This window comes from Pyrus communis, chromosome 3 (genome assembly GCF_963583255.1).
Source record: "Pyrus communis chromosome 3, drPyrComm1.1, whole genome shotgun sequence".
In the NCBI taxonomy this organism is placed as follows: Eukaryota; Viridiplantae; Streptophyta; class Magnoliopsida; order Rosales; family Rosaceae; genus Pyrus; species Pyrus communis.
In genome coordinates, this window is record NC_084805.1 from 26,224,557 (window position 1) to 26,243,875 (window position 19,319).

At 36.1% G+C, this 19,319-nt stretch overlaps 2 protein-coding genes across 2 annotated transcripts; one reads left to right on the forward strand and one right to left on the reverse strand.

The window, feature by feature from the left end:
* The first annotated feature begins 2,844 nt into the window (after positions 1 to 2,844).
* Positions 2,845 to 8,032, forward strand: LOC137730179 (exonuclease 1). The gene is given in 14 exon segments (XM_068469239.1): positions 2,845 to 3,087; positions 3,821 to 3,940; positions 4,547 to 4,670; positions 4,799 to 4,936; positions 5,025 to 5,515; positions 5,627 to 5,699; positions 5,828 to 5,939; positions 6,107 to 6,300; positions 6,398 to 6,452; positions 6,556 to 6,902; positions 6,995 to 7,046; positions 7,246 to 7,465; positions 7,551 to 7,722; positions 7,828 to 8,032. Coding segments are annotated over 13 exon segments (2,181 nt in total). The 5' UTR covers positions 2,845 to 2,926; the 3' UTR covers positions 7,645 to 7,722; positions 7,828 to 8,032.
* A 6,870-nt stretch (positions 8,033 to 14,902) lies between these two features.
* LOC137728518 (protein S40-3-like) lies at positions 14,903 to 15,337 on the reverse strand. Its single transcript, XM_068467282.1, has one exon. It carries the CDS (start codon positions 15,335 to 15,337, stop codon positions 14,903 to 14,905), a length of 435 nt encoding a protein of 144 aa, XP_068323383.1.
* Between the last annotated feature and the right edge of the window lie 3,982 nt (positions 15,338 to 19,319).

Sequence of the window (19,319 nt, forward strand, 5' to 3'; positions counted from 1 at the left end):
CTCTAACATTACCCTTTTAAATTAAACATCCGAAAGAATATTGGAATATGCAGAAGTGTTCTTGTATGGTCGGCAACATTGAGTGGGACAACAAACTACTGTACATGTGATCTTCATCAAAAATTTTTCTCCAATGTACACTTCATCAAGTCTTCAAAATGGATCCTTCATACCTAATTCGTCCTGGAGTTGGTCCCTCAACTTATTTTACATGAGAGAAAAAGTTGAAAGAGGGTTGACCAGGTTACCTGTGCAACCACTTGCATAAAAAGATAATTAACCTTCTATGTTAGAGTGTTATTATCCAACCCATGTTGGTTCCGCTACGATGCAAGCTAAGATTAATGGAGGGTCCAAAGGATGAGAAATTTTTCAGTAAGCTGGGAAAACAGCGCGATACACCAAGTGCAATAAAACAATTGGTTGAATTTTTTTTTTTAATTTTCTACCAATGTATTTTTACATTTGGTGTACTGGGCCATGTTCCTGACATACTGAAAAATTCTCCTAAAGGAGGACGAGTGTACTCGTCATTGATCATGGTTTGATTCGAGTCGATCATGAATGATAGGATCAACCATCTGAGGATTTTTTTTTTCTTCATTTATTTTATACACTAGAAGGATCTATTATTTCATTTAATTTCAATTATTGCTTCTCTTTGGCGCCCTTATTGCACCTGTCACATGTTTCAATTCTAGCTAGTTTTGTTTTTTTTGGTAAAAACCTATGATTTCATATTTATATTAAACGAATATGGCATATGTGGTGAATCATTGCATCGGACATGAACATACACATGGACACAACAAAGCAATGATGCAGGTTTCATTCGGCCATGCTTCCTCGGCATGTTTTACTTGTTGGCATCGATCCCATGTTCTTATTTCATCCCTTGTTTAAGACAAGAGATATGATTTTCATTAATAATTGGCTATCAAACAATATAGCAAAGGTGTATAATGTTGTCGTTCATGTGCTTGTTTCTTACCATTAATTAAACTAATAAAGTTAATTAATTTAGAGAATTGTTATTGGCACTCCAAAAATATCATTTTGTACTCTAAAAATTCTATGATTATAAAAATAAAAAAAATCAAATAAAATACAATTTTGAGAAGTGCAAAATGAGATTTTTTTTTATTTTTTTTTATGCTAATAGTAGTTTTCTTAATTTATCGTGCTTTATTTCATAAAACTAAGAGCAAAAATTTAGCAATGCTTTTGAGTTGTAGGCCTTGTTTTATTTTGAATTTCAATTTCGCTATGAGTTCTTAAAAACATTTGTAGCAATATTCTCCTTTCCGACCCCCTCCTGTGACATCCCACATCGTCCAGGGGAGTGATCCTTATATGTATATTCTCATCTCTACCTAGCACGAGGCTTTTTGGGAGCTCACTGGCTTCGGGTTTCGAGGATGGGTGACCCATCGGGAAGTCCTCGTGTGAGTTCCCAAAAACAAAACCGTGAGGGTGTTCTGGGGGCCCAAAGCGGACAATATCATGCTACGGTGGAGTTAGGCCCGGGAAGTGGTCCCTCTCGGGCTGGGATGTGACACCCTCTCCCTCTGAACGTTAGTCAAATTGAGCATAGTTTTGTTCATTTTGTGAACTATTGCATGTTAAATTTTTATTACTACTTGTATTTTTTTCTCATAACTCAATTATAGAGTTTCAAGTATTTACTAATTCTCTTTGTGAAGTTAGCATTTTATTGATGCATATGCTCTTAAAAGTTTGTCAAGTGCATTACATGTAAGAAATTAACAGAAAAAAATTGATAGAGTTATTATTGGCACTCCAAATAAGTAATTACACATTTCTCACAATAAGGTAGAGAAGAGATGGGTACATGATAATTTTGTTTAGTTCTATTAAAATGAATTATTCCCACACAAGTGATTTCAAACACATTCTCACGCAACATTATTGTTTATTTTTTGCCATTAAATGGAATAAATCAAACGAGAGTCAAGATACATAAATAAAGTAATTTACTGAATGTGCATAAAGAGAAAATGAGTAATTGAAATCATTTTCTAATATAAAATACAATTTTTAAATCTTTTGGGAGTTGAAAACACCGGGTGATTGCTCTTGGGTACGGAGGAAGATACTCAAACTTAGAAGCATAGCTGTGGGAAGATCAAGTACCTAGTAGGAGACGGCTCAACCATTTAACTATGGTATGACAATTGGAAGCCTGGATTTGCTCTATCAAAAAAATAGTTGGAGATGCCAGATCTTTTAGGCGGACAACATGCCTTTATCGGATGTGCTCGCGTTGTGTCAATAAAGACAGCTAATTTCAATTAGCTTGCTCTACCACCCAATCGATGAAGACTTAAATCAAACTCGCTCTGGGCACAGGTACTCAAGAACTTGACTTTGTGGGATCAGATCAGATGACGGGTCCAGAAGAGGGGCAAGCACGACTCTCTATGGATCTTTTAGAACTATTAAAGCAGGTATCCAAGAAGGAGCTACATTTTGTATATCACATTTGTACCACGAGTATAATGTGGTATACAAAACGTGGTAAAAGTGTAATGTTTTTTTTTTTTTTTTTTAATCAATGATGCACGTTACAGGCTGCTGGTATCTATTTAGGCTACTATTGGGCTAATTTCCTGGGCTACAACATTGGGCTCCTATTCAATTGTAAATTAAATCTGGGCTACAATATTGGGCTGCTATACCATTTTTGTATTGGTCAACAACGCTGACCTTTGCCATTGAAAATACTAAAACACAAAAATCCTCCCCCGCCAAACACAACATTTCCCATAAGGTTTCCCGCCAGGTTCTTTTTCCCAACCCTTGGTCTTCCCAAATAACCTCTCTCTCTCTCTCTCTCTCTCTCTCTCATTAGTAGATGAAGCCATTTGAACAGAACTCATAGCGTGCGACATTGAGAAGAAAGAAGATGGGGATTCAAGGGCTACTGCCGCTACTTAAATCGATAATGGCGCCAATCCACATTAAGGACTTGGAGGGCACCTGCGTGGCGGTGGATACCTACTCTTGGCTTCACAAAGGCGCCTTGTCCTGCAGCAGAGAGCTCTGCAAAGGCATACCCACCTCCAGGTTTCTCTTTTTTTCATCGCATTTGTCGGATTGGGGTTTTGGGTTTTTGTTTGCTGGTCGTTCTGACATGAATTAGCTGCAAATTTCGATGCTTTTACGAAAATGTGATGATGGGTTCCTCTTGTTTTGACCATTTTGATGCAAATTCGATGATGGGCCGTCTTGGTTCGAGCATTCCGATGTGTTCTTTCATGAATAATGATGGGCCTTTAGCGGAGCTGTTTCTGGTGTTAAGTAGATGAACTTATTGTTATTTGTGTTTCACCAATTTGAAGAATTTGAGATAAAAGAACCAGAATTTGGCAGTGAGCTTATAGGAAGGGACAAAATGGGTTTTTAAAAGTGATCTCTTTCCCTCTTTTGCTTTCAGATTACTTGCATTTTTTGGGTGCTTTTCACGATTACGGTATTATTTCACTTTTTCAGTCATTGTTCTCTCTTCCAAGTAAATTGACAAAAAAACACTAATTTTGGTAAATCAACTACTTATTGAGCAGTACGTACATGAAGAATTGAAATCATTTTCGTCCTATGAAGTTCACCGATAAGAAGCTACCTGCATTTTTTTTTTTGTAGTCAGTGATTTTATGGATCCAAAGTACTAATTTCAAAAAGTAGGATTCAAAGCTGAAATAATTTATCATCTCAAAGCTTCTTTGCAGTTTAGCGCGGTTGATTATGTAAGTAGATTTTCTGTTATATATGATTCGCTTGCATTGGATTCCCATTTTAGGCACATTGACTATTGTATGCATCGAGTAAACCTGCTGCGGCATTTTGGTGTTAAACCCGTTCTTGTATTTGATGGCGGACTTCTACCAATGAAGATTGAACAAGAGAACAAACGTGGAAGGTATGGTGGCATCTCTTTTATTCTAATTCCACTTGGTTGTAGTCCATATTATATTTGCTCTTTGTTTTGGAGTAGGTTGCATAAATTCTTGATGACATTTAATTTTTCAATAGTGTCAGATATGTAACGAATTGACTAATTAATATTAGCTTAGGTTTGATCCACTATTTAGGATGTCTAAATCCTTGATAAACTTTTGAATGCTTATGCTGATGGATGTGTTTGGACACCCTTAGAGATAAACTGAAACTATTAGTGCATAAGTTTGTGTATGTAGCCAACGGATTATATGGGCGGATATATCCAACTCAACCTCTTAATATTTTTTCTTTCGCTTCCCTTGTATGGGGATTAGATGTCTCAACTCAAACCTTTCATTAAAAGACCACCCTGTCTATGTCATTTCTACTACATTTGGCAAGCTTCCGATCTTTAACGCGTGATTGGTTTGTCTCTGCAACATGAGGCTGAGCTACTGATCCTTCTCTTCTATCCTTATTAATTTGATAAAACTAATACATAAGAGATTGGTGTTCGCCTCTTAAGGTTTATGTGTGGTTCATGGATAATTCAACTTAGGAACTGTTTCGTGTTCTCCTTACACAGGGCGAGAAAGGAAAATCTTGCACGTGCCATTGAGCATGAGTCCAACGGAAATTCTACTGCTGCTTATGATTGCTACCAAAAAGCTGTTGACATTTCACCTTCAATTGCACGTGAGCTAATCCAGGTAAAAAAGTTGCTTTTGGGTTAAAGATCACTAGCTATTTAAAGTTTCAGATCTTCATAGGGATTTATGTTTATCGTTAGCTCTACAGAATTTATCTCCTCTCTTGTTGATACTGTTGCTCCTTGAAGGTGTTAAAGCAAGAGAATGTATGTTATGTGGTGGCTCCTTACGAGGCAGATGCTCAAATGACGTTCTTGGCTGTCAGCAAGCAGGTAGAAGCAGTAATCACTGAGGACTCAGATCTGATACCATTCGGATGCCCCAGGGTTAGTTATCTGTATAGCACGACCACTTTTCTTTTCTTTACTATTAGAAATTTCTCTGTGTGGTATGATAATTCTTTTTGTAATCCAGATTATCTTTAAAATGGATAAATTTGGGCAAGGAGTTGAGTTTCAGTATTCCATGCTACATCGGAACAAGGACTTGAGTTTTTCTGGATTCACAAAACTGATGCTTCTGGAGATGTGTATTCTGAGTGGTTGTGACTATTTACAGTCGTTGCCTGGAATGGGACTGAAAAGGGCACACGCCCTCATAAAAAAGTTCACAAGTTATGATAAGGTGAAGTTTATCATTCATCCATTCTTTAAATTTCGGAAAACAGACCGCCATCATTTGAATAATTTTGTTTTAAAGTAACTGTAACTGATGACTGTCCGACTTCAGGTAATTAAGCACCTAAAGTACAGTACTGCTTCAGTTCCTCCTCTATATGAAGAATCATTCAAGAAAGCAATATTGACCTTCCAGCATCAACGGGTTTATGATCCCGTTTCTCAAGATATTGTATACTTGTCTGAAATGTCTGATCATGTTGTGGATGATTTTGACTTCTTAGGACCATATCCTTTATACTATTCATCTCAGTCAACCATCTTATTACTTTCTTTTATTGTTTCATTACTTCCATCTATTCTTTTCAATGCATAAGATTTTGCCTTAACCTGAAATACGTCGATATCACAGCATATAGCTAAAGGTATAGCAGAAGGTGATATTGATCCATTTACTAAAATGCCATTCCAGGTATCCTCTGCGATTTCTACAAGGTTTATTTTTTTCTGATTGATTTTCTTCAATTGTCTGTGTGTGTGTGTTAGTTTAGTCTTAATGAGACTAAAGTAGGTTTTCTTCTTTTCTCTTTGCGGGATCAGGAAATGAACGTTAGTGCCGACAGAACTTACCAACCCAAAAATGTCAATCTTGGAAGGGTAAATAAAAGGCTGGATTTGCCTGTGCAGAATAACCTCCTGACTAAATATTTTTGTATCCTTTGAATCCCTTTTTTTCTTAAGCTTGATTACATTATCTAGGTTTTAATTCAGTATATTGTGCTAAAGAATCAGTATAAAAATAATGTTCACAGTATTGCATTTTTGTAGCTTATATTGTGCTTGGGCTCAAGTTCTGCAGTTTTTCTTTGACAACTAAAGGCTTTGCCTCTCTTGAAGCAAAGAGAAAATTCACGGCTCCACGGAACTCACCTGATTCTCCAAGTCCGGTTGATGACTCTTCTCTCAGTCCCAATGAAAATGCCTCTGCGGATGATGTTTCGTGTAAAACAAACTGCTCAGAGTCATCCCTTGTTAACTCTGACAACATGGGAAATGAACCTCCCAGTGATTCAGTGAGTTTCATAAATGGGTGTGATATGATAATTCTTATTCGAAGATCACTTATTAATCAACTGTTGTTACACCTTATAAATTATCTGTCTTTTCTAGGTAGAAGATGACTTCGACACTCATGTCCCTGATTCAATAGAATCTCAAAATCATGGTAAGGATATAGTTTCCCCTTTGATAACTTCATGGATCCGTTTTTAGTTTTCTGGTTACTAGTAGTTACAACTCACTTGAATTTGTGTTCCTGACATTGAAAGACATGGTGCGCATGAGACGAAGTCCAGAAAATACATTGTTGCAACAACCCAGACATTATATCCCTAAGCCTTGTGTAACGCTGCATAGGGAGCGTGAATGTAAGAATGCCCCAGACACAGTTGAGGGTGGTAAGACAAGAACGGAGCACAGAAAGGTCATTGTTAGAAGTTCTTATTTCAAGGATAAGTCAATCAGTGAACACAATCAGGAAAAGCAATTGCTGAAGGATGATCTTGCTATTGATATGCACAAGGATGCTGTTCCTGAAAGTACTTATTTTGAGAACAGCTATTTTAATGGAAAAGTCGCTAAAAGGAAAACCTCCCCACATGACAACGTTCAAGTGGTATGTGTTTTTCTCTCTTTTGATTTTATGCTTAGAATGTTTGTGTTTATGATTATTTTTCTTATAAAAACACTATTGTTTAACTGCTTCAGGAGAATGTGAAACCCAAACCATTGTGTATCAGTGCATCCCTTCCTGATGATGGTAAGTGTTAGTCGAAACTCAAAAAAATAGTTTAGCACCCTATTTTGGAAATCAAGTTATTTGATATGCTTTTTATTAACTGTTCAAGATAAGCGTCTCTTGTTCACTTACAGATCCATGCTAATGCCAAGCTCATTAATCTTATATCGTATTGAATCTTTCATCTGAGCAAATATTTTGTTTTGTTTCTTCAATGTAGGTCCCTGTGCATCTAGCCTGAACAGGGCAGTTACAGACACAAATGAAGAAGGAAAATTCTCATCCAATATTTCCCATTTAGGCCGTTATTCAGATATAGCAGAGAAATCAGTGGAAAATTTTGTATCAGTAATATCATCATTTAGATTTTCCTCATCTGGTTCTCGTGCAAGTGGTCTCCGTGCTCCTCTGAAGGATGTCCAAAACACCAGTACCAATAGGTAATCCCTGTTGTGTATGGACGATCCAATCTTAAAGTTCATTGTGCTACGCTAACATGAATGACTCTATCTTTATTTATTGCAGACCGACTGTTGTTGACTTCAGCAAATTTGAATATGTACCAAGTATTCAGAAAACTTCCACAGCATCACGCAAACGCTGTTTTAGACCTGTTTAAAGCAAAGCAGTGAGGTTGTGAGCATACATGTGATACATTTTTCAGTTATAGTAATTGCTCTAAAGACAATTTTTCCAGGTGAGTGGGGAGGGATTTTCAACTTGGGCTTCGTTTGTTTATCTGCAATTTTGTTATGTGGTAGTTTGTTGCAACTCTGTTTTAATTACTGACAATCACATGCAGATTCTTCGAATGCTAATTTTGGACTTGCGGGTGCATTTGGTTAATCTTCCATCAGCGTTGCTCTTCGTTGTTTGTTGTTTGTTGTTTGTTGTTCTTGTAATGTCATTTATAAGCTCTTTCGGATTGCAAGGAATACAAATGGAACTGATTCCTCTGTAACTGTTGTTGTACACAATGTTGCAATATTGATTCGTTAAACTTGTTATAGCTACATATCTTCAAAAGTTGTATTATTTTTTGGCTAATTTTGTGCAAACATTCTGAAGATATTGATAGCACAAATGGAAATTTTTTCCAAAAGCAATCAATTAAATAGATCTTCATATAAACTGATTCCCCCATTGATCAAAACACAAGCTCTGAACAATTGGCAACATTTCCAAGGCTTTTATTGGACCACAGTTAATCAGCTAATAATCTGAAAAGAACCCTAGCAGTTAACATAGCACCGGCAACCGTGAAGTTCACCTTATCAGGCCGCCCCAAGTGCGCCTTATCAACCATCTGCAGCCATAAGGGTTTTGATGGCAGCTCAGGCTCACTGACTGGCGCAATTGGCGTTGGGTACTGGTCAACTGAAAATTGGAGCCTCTTTGGTCGCTCCCGGCCAGCTCCCACAATTGGCACTCGATCTTGGCACACAGGACAGTCCCCGTGACTAGTCAGCAGCCACCGAGCCGTGCAATGTCTATGATAAAGGTGTGAGCAGGGCAAGCAAAGAATTAGCTTTTGATCGTGACGATCATCCAAGCTATCACTTATGTTAGAAAAATTCTCCAAACAAATAGCACAAGACATCTTCTGTTCCGTAGCGGGCAAGCTATCAAGTCTCACTTGCTTTAGACCAAGAATTGAAGGGTGCTATGATCCCACATCGGCTACACCAGAAATGGTGTAGTGGTACTTAAGTGACTAAGTCCTTGGGGTCCTCCCACCTATTGGACTAGTCTTTTGGATTGAGCTCTTACCTTAGGCTTGAGTACCTAGCATTGGTATCAGAGCCTAGGTTCCCGACGTTGCGGAGGAAGCGACCTGGAAAGGGCGACCTTAACGGGATGACCAAAGGGTGCGCTGCTGTTAAGAGTGAAAGCCACCAGAGTAAGGGCCGCCGTGGGCATCGGGTCTTCTGAAGGGTGGTGTGATGTTATGATCCCACATCAGCTACACTATAAATGGTGTAGTTGTACTTAAGTCCTTGGGGTCCTCCCACCTATTGGACTAGTCTTTTGGATTGGGCTCTTCCCTTGGGCTTGAGTACCTAACAAGGGGAAAAGAGATATGAAGACATAGAGGGAGGCGGAAGGGGAAGGAGGCGATAGGATAAGAAGAAGCGCTTTGAAATATTAGGGTTTAAACTTGGTCCCCAAGAAAAGTAAACTTGGTGGCCAATATAAGAGTTTGGGAAATTTTATTTAAATAACTACATCCAACTTAAACCTTAAATGTGAATTCTTATTTAAGAAACTTGATATAAGTCCAATATTAGAATTAATCAAGTCTATTAAAATAAGTCTAATTTAGAATTATTGTCTATAATTATTTTTATTCATTGATAAGATTTACAATATTTTTTTTTTCCTGTTTTTTGCTCTAAATCGCATTTATAGATTTTATTTTTAATTTTTATAATTAACCTATATCACATGTTAATTGTATTTGTCACATCCCGGCCCGGGGCGGATCACTTCCCGGGCCCGCTCCACCACCGTAGCACGATATTGTCCGCTTTGGGCTTACCATTCCCTCACGGTTTTGTTTTTGGGAACTCACGAGCAACTTCCCAGTGGATCACCCATCATGGGATTGCTCTAGCCCCTTCTCGCTTAACTTCGGAGTTCCTACGGAACCCGCAGCCAGTGAGCTCCCAAAAGGCCTCGTGCTAGGTAGAGATGGAAATATACATATAAGGATCACTCCCCTGGGCGATGTGGGATGTCACAATCCACCCCCCTTAGGGGCCCGACGTCCTCGTCGGCACATTTCCGGCCAGGGATTGGCTCTGATACCAAATTGTCACTTCCCGGCCCAGGGCGGATCACTTCCCGGGCCCGCTCCACCACCGTAGCACGATATTGTCCGCTTTGGGCTTACCATTCCCTCACGGTTTTGTTTTTGGGAACTCACGAGCAACTTCCCAGTGGGTCACCCATCATGGGATTGCTCTAGCCCCTTCTCGCTTAACTTCGGAGTTCCTACGGAACCCGCAGCCAGTGAGCTCCCAAAAGGCCTCGTGCTAGGTAGAGATGGGAATATACATATAAGGATCACTCCCCTGGGCAATGTGGGATGTCACAGTATTTATCTATCTATAAAAATGGTTTTTATTTTCTAAATGGGTGTAAAGATATTTATATATTGAATTGTGTCTATAAGGATAATTTAGGTAGTAAATTTGGGTTTAAAGAGATAGTTTAATTAAAAGTGATGAAGGTGTAAAGAGTAAATTAAGTATAGAAAGAGATTATATAAGTTCAAATAAAATTTTCCTAAGAGTTTCAATATAAAGAAAATACCTTACAAAATCAAATAAGGGAGTTGACTACAACTCATCTATCTCACACTTAATTTTTAAGTAAAAATTATCTTAATACACCCACCAAAATACCTTCCACCATAGAGTACTCTAGACCAAACACAATAAATCGTAACCGTCTGTATTTAGAAAACCGAAATTTTATTCAAAAAATTGTGATAAGGTGTTAACAAAACAATCCAAAAAGAATGAAGCTAAGCACCAACTATGTGGGTTTTATTTTGAAATTCAAAACTCAATTTAAAGTTATATTTTTGTCCTCATTAATTGAATTGTCTTATGTTAAAATTCTATTTGGGAGTCACTTAGTATTACGGTCTAGTGATATTTCTCTTCGCTTGTAAGTAAAAGGTTTTAGCTAGGTTCGATTCTCGCCAAAAACGAATTTCAACCACATTATTGCTAGCCTATTATGAAGTTTAGCTCATTCCCTCACCTCTTTAGTGTAAATAATATCGTTTGCTAAAAAAAAACTTAAATTGGGAGAAGGATAATTTTTGGTATTTTGAATTTCAAAACTTGGGGACTACAATTGGTGATAGCACGTAAATCCTGTGTGTGGGTACATGTGTGTATCTGTAGCGTTGCTTTCTTTAATCTGAGTGTATATATAGTTGACCATTAGCAGATTTATTTTTTATTCTTTTAGCTGATGAACCCCATTTCAAAGGGATAAGACTAAGGCAGGCAAATTAAGTATCTTGTGCAACTGAAAAAGCACCCTATAGGCTATAACTATAATCAAATACTTCTGATTACATCTGGAAGTTGGGTTTGTGCATTTTTCTTCCACACTTTCTTCGATACTGTTAATGGAAATGGAAAACCGAAAGTGATAACAATTTTTGCACTAACCTTTTTATTTGGATATTTTCACTTTATTATATGCCATTTTTCATTTTGTAAAAAAAAAAGAACTTTTTATGTTTTTGGCTCGGGATTGAAGATGAAAAATTAAAAATATAATTCTAAAGGCATTAAATTGCGTATTTTTTGTGCAAAAAATGACACATGGCATTTAAAAAGGTGAAAAGGTCCAAATTCAAGAGTTAGTACAAAGGTTGCTAGCATTTCTCATAGAAAAATATGAGGATGCAAGATTTTTTTTGTTAAACATAAAAATAATGATAGAGTGGAAAAGCTGCAAATTTAGACGTCCATAGTTTGAATCAACTTCTGGGGCGTGTAGATTCTAGTTTCAACTCTCATGAGCATAAAACTATACAAGTATATTGAATTCGTATATGTAGTTTGTAAGTTACTACACGTATTTAGGGTTGAACTTATAAGTTTTACACGATAAAAATAAGAGCAACTCATAATAATTTTCTACTTTCTAAAAACAGAATCTTAGTGGATTGTTTGTTTGTTTGGTCATTTTCTTTTGGGACAATAATCATATATATGATGGCGTTTGTAGAAGGAAAGCATATTAAGAAAACACCAGTTTGGTCAATCAGTGCTGGTTTAGCTGCTAAATATTAGCATTTAGCACCTTTTGTGCTCCCATTTGGACAAATACACGAAAACAACTCCTGTTATATATAACTTCTAAGTCTCATAAAATAATGCTTATGAATTATATGATATATGTTGCCATCAAGTCTTTGGATTAATTTTATTTAATTTAGAGTTCCTACCTAACTAAAGTTTTGATAACTTTTGGAAGATAAAAGAAAGATGCATCTCTATAATTTTATGCCAAAAATTCATTTGCATCCTAACAACCACTCATTTAGTTTAAATTATCCAACAATTCCTTTAACTAATACTGGGAGGATTTGATTAAGTATTCAAGTCATCAAGAAACTTATAATTTTCAACTTTATTATTTTTCAAAGGAAAGATGAGACCATCGGATAGAGTTTTCTCTGGATTTTATTGTCTGGAGCCCAATATCATACAATTCAGATCATGGGAAATGAATTTGATCCTATTAACAAATTTCATTGGCACACCACACACAAATCAAAGACTCCAAACTCTTTTTCTCACAAACAAAAAATACAATTTCTTAATCTTTAGACTGGACATAATTCAAATTCGGGAGCATATATATGCCGCATTTGCTAAATTTCTCTGCTTCCTATTTTTTAATTTCTAAACTCCTTTTTCTGGACTCTTATGTAATTTGCCGATTTTCGAAGTTTGGAATCCATGAGCAAAGGAACAAAATCCACCGCTAGCGAATTCAACACAAAACATAGTTTTTTCATTGGAAAAGCAAGCCCCGACGGCCATTTGAGTAATAATTAAATACAGTGAGGCGTATCTGATTTATATATTACAATATCTGGTTTGTTTATTTATTTTTTCACTTAAGAATTGGTGACTCTGATGTGATCTACGTCATTGGTTCATGATCGGACACTGTCTGTTTTTTCTGACATGATGATCGCAACCATCCATGTGTCTCTAGTTGTAAAGATGCACACGTGGCCACGGTGTCATTCCTCTGGTTTATATTTGGATTTCTTCTTCTCAGTACCAATATATATTGTTAATCGGATTCTCATCATCAATATTTCTTTTTAATGCGATTACATAATTGTAAAGCGAATGACACTTGTCAATAACATATGTCAGATGTTTAGTTTATTTGGTAATAATGTTAGCATAAGTCGCTCACAAAAACGTGATTGATATGAAAAATTCATGTTCTTGTAATCCATATAATGAAGAGTTTGAAATTAAACGCCCATCTAAATGCTCAATTTATTTATTAAAAAATAACAATGCACAAATACTATTGGATATATAGGGACTGTCACACTCTTAATTACGGTGCTCTTATTATGATTCCAATTGGATCGTTCATGATTTTGCAATCCACATGCTAGAGATCTTAAAATCGATGATGCGATTTATCTTAACATTCCTCATAAAACAATAACAATATACAAATAGTACTATGATATTATATAGCAGTTTTCACACTATTAATTAGATATTGTAAATTAACGTAAGTCTCGTAGGATAACGTGAATTGGTAAAAATCATTCATGTTTTTGCAATCCAAATAACAGAAAGTTTAGAATCAATTCATAAAACATATGAACGTTTCTCTTCTTTTATTGAGAAATTACAATACACAAATACTATAGGTATACAATGATTGTTACATTCTAAGAGTATCCTTATTCTAGGCATAAAAGCTATAAGATAATTAATTTAAAGTGTTAGAACTAAGAGTGCGAAAATTATTGCTTTATTAGATCGTTGAGACTTGAAGCGAAGGATTTGTGTTAGAAGATAATTATTTTAATATTGATAGTGACCAAATAATAAAACAATACTGTGGGATGCTGTTCTTTAGCGGTATGGAGTGCAGGGGGTCCTATAGGTAGGGAACAAGCTGAGAACAAACACTGTGATGACCATGGTGGGCGTGTTGCTCTACTTTTATGTTATATATTTTAGGTTTTGTGGAAAGTGGCTGAGCCAAAGGGGCCACTGCCCTCAATGAAAAGTGTGGTACTAAAATTGGTTCTTAAAAGTGGCCTCACTCACATGACCATCATCAGAAGCTCCACTCTGTGATAAAAAATAAAAAATAAACACCAATTGGATTGTTAAATTTAACTGTTTCGATTATTAGCACTCTTTAGAATATGAACATACCTTTCAGCTGCCAGAATTTGACGCATACAGATGCCAAGAAATACTCAAATACAATCACATTTCGAAATAAAAAAGATTTTTCATGACCTCCAAAAACACACTCCCTCTCTTCCTCTCTCCCTCTCTCTCTTTCTTAAGTTTCTCACCGAAACCAGGCTGGTGATGTTGGGGTCTGCTAAGACCAGACAAAACTCAGACAGGGTGTGAATGCGGCGGTGCACTCCTCACCCTGCACGTTAACCATACATGTACAAACAATAACAGAATTTCTTATTGACGGATACTCTATGAAAATGATAAACACACGCCTATTTTAGCTTTCACACACTCTTGTTTAATTATGTCTGTTGTTCGTTTGATTTATTCAATTTGAGAGCTAAAAATAAAGAGAAGTATGTGAAAAGCTAAAAAGTGTGAAAATCATCACCTCCCATAATTTATGTATAGTTGAATTCAAATTACGGTTTAAGGAAGCGGACACACGGTCTAAACCAATTGACCTAACCAAATGGCTACGTCGTATAAAGTTTCTGACAAAACCCTGAATGTTGACCATTTTTACCCGATATACTGAAATTTTTGTCGGGTAAAACCACTTGACCCGACGAATATGGGTTCGTCGGGCAAAATATTGTGGGCAAATAGTAATTTCTGGTAGTATACTAGAGCAAACATCTTAAGTTACCGAATAAATATTCAAATCGAAATATAGCTCCACAAGATGAAATGGTTTTATATCATTGGATTCATTATCTCAGGATGAAGAGACTAATGAAAATAAAAAAAATAAATTGAAAGAACCAATAAATTAACAGTAATTGACAGGGCAAAAACAATTTCCATTTGCTCTCCCCTTCTTTTTTATCCTTTTGTATTTTTCTAATCTAAATGAAAGTAAATAAAAATAATAAACAATGAATTCTAAGCTTCCAAGAAACCAGTCATTCTGAGAATCGTATTCCGGACTTGACTCAAAGCCCTTCCTTTAAGCGGCCGCCCGTTTCCTGTGCACATCGAGAACGCCATCTTCCCTGCAATACGCCGCCGCACGATCAGATGCGGCGGCACCATATCTCCCCCGTCCCACTGCTCCTCCTTGTAGTAATCTCCGTTGCTGTCGTCCTCGGAGCCGCTGAACCGGTCGAACATGTTGTCGGGGATTTTGACCGGCACCGACTTGATAATATTATTGTTGCTGCTGCTGTTGTTGTTGTTGTTAACATTTCCCATTTTCTTCTTCTTCGAGAGATTCGACTTGTCGTTTTGACGGTGACGCCGGAAATCCAAGCGGGTTTCGAAGTCGAGATTATCCATGGAGAAGATGACCTCCGATTCTTGAAACTCGTAGTCAGCCATAGCTAGATTCACACAGAGCTGAGAGGAATTTGATTTGCAATTAAATATTAACGGGAATTAGGTTTATGAGAAGTTGGGATTTCGTAGGGTTTATATAGAGAGGAAGAAATGAAATGTGGGAATCCAAATCGTAGCGAGTACACTTTGTTATTTGTGTTGTCAGATGGCGTCACTGTCTCAAGCCATTGAGTGCGGCCCCCGCCAGCATTTTCTTTATTCAAAATTTATCTCTCTCCATTAAACTTTTTATTTAAACAAAAAGTCCAATAATGATTGATTGGATGACGATTTTAGGTAATTTTTTAAATGAAGTTTTAACGAAATACTTTTGGTATTGTTTATTTTTAATGAAAAATCACTTTTTTACCTTTCTTTGGTACTATTCACTACACTCTTATTTGTCATTTTTTTTTTATTAAAACTAAAGTTTTTTTTAAACTTTTCGTTAAATTTTTTTTTTTTTAATTTTTTTACGGAATAATGCTCTAATATGCTACTCTAATTTACAAGAAAGAAAATTTAAACTTGGGTGCTCGAGAGCAGATGTCTTAGCCAATCAACTTAATCTACGTCTACAATTTCACTTTTTTTTAGAGAATCATATAGTTTCACTTGTCGGGGTTGAAGTTATATAGTTCTCGGCCTCATTTGGTGTCAAATTGCATAGGAATGGATATAGTATGGTGAAGATAAAAATGAAAAAAATTGGATCTAACTTAAAAGCAAAAGATGAATTACTCATTAAATAAATTGTATTCATTAAAATCCACCACAAAATAGTAGGATTAGAAGGATAAGTTTCCTTCGTGTCTCTATTCTACTCATCATCCTCCCAAATTGAAAGTTAATTAATCACATCCACCTTCAATTTACCTTGCATGTTATGAGTTACTTAGTCCATTCCTCTCCTAGACACCCAAACAAGCCCGAAGCTCGTAATTTTCTAATTTAAGAACAATAGTTTAGTAATGTGTATTTTTGACAAAATTTAGTGTTGGAACCAAATCATGATCTCACATTTAGTACGATTGTAATATATGTGAAGACATTTGCTCTTCAGAACCCCAAGTTATAGTGTGGCCTTTTTTATACTACAATAAGGCGTTGAGGATTAAATTGGTATCGAACTCGTTATTTACGAGATTCAAATCTCATACGTCTTTCTTACAAGTGAAGAAAAATATCACTAAATTGTAGTACTAAGTGACGATAATGTGTTTAAACAATAATTTAATCTTATTTTAAATATTTTTGTAGACTTTCGAACTTCCTGTCTCATTCTATGGAATAGATCCTTTCTGAATCCCCTTTCATCCCTAGTTCCCACTGCATATATTTCCCCGACGACCTTCAAACCCTCCCATCTTCTTATTTTTCTTTCTTTCTCTACGTTTCTGCTTCGCCAAAAAGAAGGCATGTTGAAGAGAATGAGAAGGGAGTGAGAAAATTGAAGAGGAAGAGTAACCTCAGCCGCACAATTTTATGTGAACGGTTGAGATTATTTGATCTGCAGAATCTGAATGGTTCGGATCCTGTTCCTCTTTCTATCACCTCACGGCTCTTCTCTTTTTCTTTACCTAATTAACTGCATATTGACTTGGTGTACTTTTGGTTGTGCTGGCTCAGCTTTAGGGGGTATTTGATTGGGTTCCGTTTTCTACTTAATCCTTTTGGTCAAAAGTTGAGTTCTTGTTTTTGTGGTATTTCAATTTGTACTTATTTGTTTCAAATACGGATGCAATGCAAGGGCTTGGGCAACAGTGCACGCATGGTGAATTGACAATTGGTGTCAATTTATATAAAAGGAATGGGGTAATGTTGAATTTTTTAAACAAACCCATTAAGATTTGCTTAATTTTATATCTTTTGTTGAACAAAACAATAAATGCAGAACGATTATTTGGCTTAATCTCGTCTTTATCTTTAACATGATGTCAATGCTTAGCGACGCGGCGAATTTTTTTTGTGTAATGTTGTCATCCTTATTAATTTAATCATATTATTACAATCTTCACAATACTCATTCGTGCATATAACGTTTTACCACAGTGACTGAAATCAATAATGCTTATACATTTTAATGGGGTTCGATCACCCTCCCTTTTAACATTTAACAGTTTAACTCACTAAGGTTATCGTTTGTAAAAAAAAAGAAGGTGATATTAATCCCATATTTGATTATTAATTAACAAAAAAAAAAAAAAAAAAAAGATACTACTTGGTTGCTGCAAATTCAGTAGCAACTCTTGCTTCTGCCCAACTATATATAGATACTTATCCAAATAGTTGAACTTGTAAACACCGATTAAGCATGTGTCCATTTGTAATTGGGTAAAAGGAGGAGCTGCTGAATTTACAGCAGCCAAGTAGTGTTTTAACTGTAGTACTAGAAAGTATGTTGCGTTTTATAACAAGTAACAAAAAAATGATATTCGAATGAAAATTTCTTTATATTTCCGTTTGTTTCAGATTTTACCTTCGATTCACACAAATTTTACGACCATATATGTGTAAGATGAATCCGATGTCTAATAGTGACAAGCTCTGTTGTGATGATGTGCCCTTTACTATGGTTCATCATAATGTTGCCATGGAAACAAGATATGTAGGTGAAATATAATTTACATGCATGGAGATTAAATGAACGTTCAGGTTCAAATAAATATTCTACAGAAAAATTATTTGTGTTAAAAAATTTAAAAAAAAAAAACAGAAAATTTGAGAGAGCTAGTAGGCAAGCCGAGCCGAGTTGCTTGCAAATCAGCTTGCGGTGACTTGTGCGAGCTGTAACATTCAGCAATGATTGGGCGGTAAAGGCGTCGGTGTAAAGCTACGGATCAGCCAGCGCGGCGCATCCTACGCCTCATGCTTCGCGTCAGAGCGGGGCCCAGATTCCCAAGGGCGTGGGGTGAGGTCCACCTAATTTATCCAGTTACCGCAAGAGAATGATTCGGGGATACGACAACACCAATGGAAGAGAGACACGTCGCGAGTGACATCAGCCGGACACACACAGGGTACCGCAGCGCGGGAATCTGATTGATTGGTGCGCTTGGATGCCACGTTGACTTCGTTGTTTTCGTGTAATAATTAAGTGAAGCAATCTTAGGACTTCTGAAGTGCCAAGTCTTGGTGTTGATGTTTGGGAAGCAAACAAAACCAATGAATGACTAGACAACGTGGACTTTTAGGGTTTTTCGCTTGATGAAAGAATACTTTATCATCTTTTAAGTAGTTTTTAATATAGTGATAAAAAATAATAATGTTTATATATTTTGATGTGAATTTTGTTTCTATTAATTTTTTATTATTAATATTTAATTATCTGACCAATTAAAGCAATTGTTTGCAAAACAAATCATTATTTAGATTAAAAAGAAAGAAGTTTTTCCTTCTTCTTTGATTATGAATAATAGAGAAAGAAATAAGAATTTACATATGAAGTTGAAAACTTCTTGTAGATGCGTGTATTATGAGTTAGAATAAAGAACTAAAACGCATTATAATTCCTTTTGCAAGTAAAATTATATGTAAGGTATTTTTAGCTCAAGTAATTAAGAATTATATACTCGAGGTCTGTTCAATTTTCCTTCTCCTCATATAAACAAAATTTAAAATCACATTGTTTAGTTTCATAATTCGATTTGTATGTAATATTTTCCAGCTATGACTAAATCTGAACTTATAACATCTTTCAGCTTTACGACGAGAAAAAGTCATTACATTATTAAGAACTAGTTGGTTCAATACCTAAAAAAATTCAATATGATGAAAGTAGAGTATTACCAGAATAAGCAAGCAAACAAGCAATATAAATCATAAGTGTGCAAGTGTGGTCCATGGGAGAGCTGGTTTGCCCTAGTTGATTAGACGTACATAACTCTTTTTAGTGAAAACGACTAAGCACAAGTTCTAGAATTGGAGAGTCTCCGGAGGTTTTGGTATTGGTAGATAGATAGTTTTATATGTCTGTTATTGAATG

Bases quoted from the DNA above. Each gene is read 5' to 3' on its own strand.
- LOC137728518 (XM_068467282.1), bottom strand. From the start codon at position 15,337: ATGGCTGACTACGAGTTTCAAGAATCGGAGGTCATCTTCTCCATGGAT.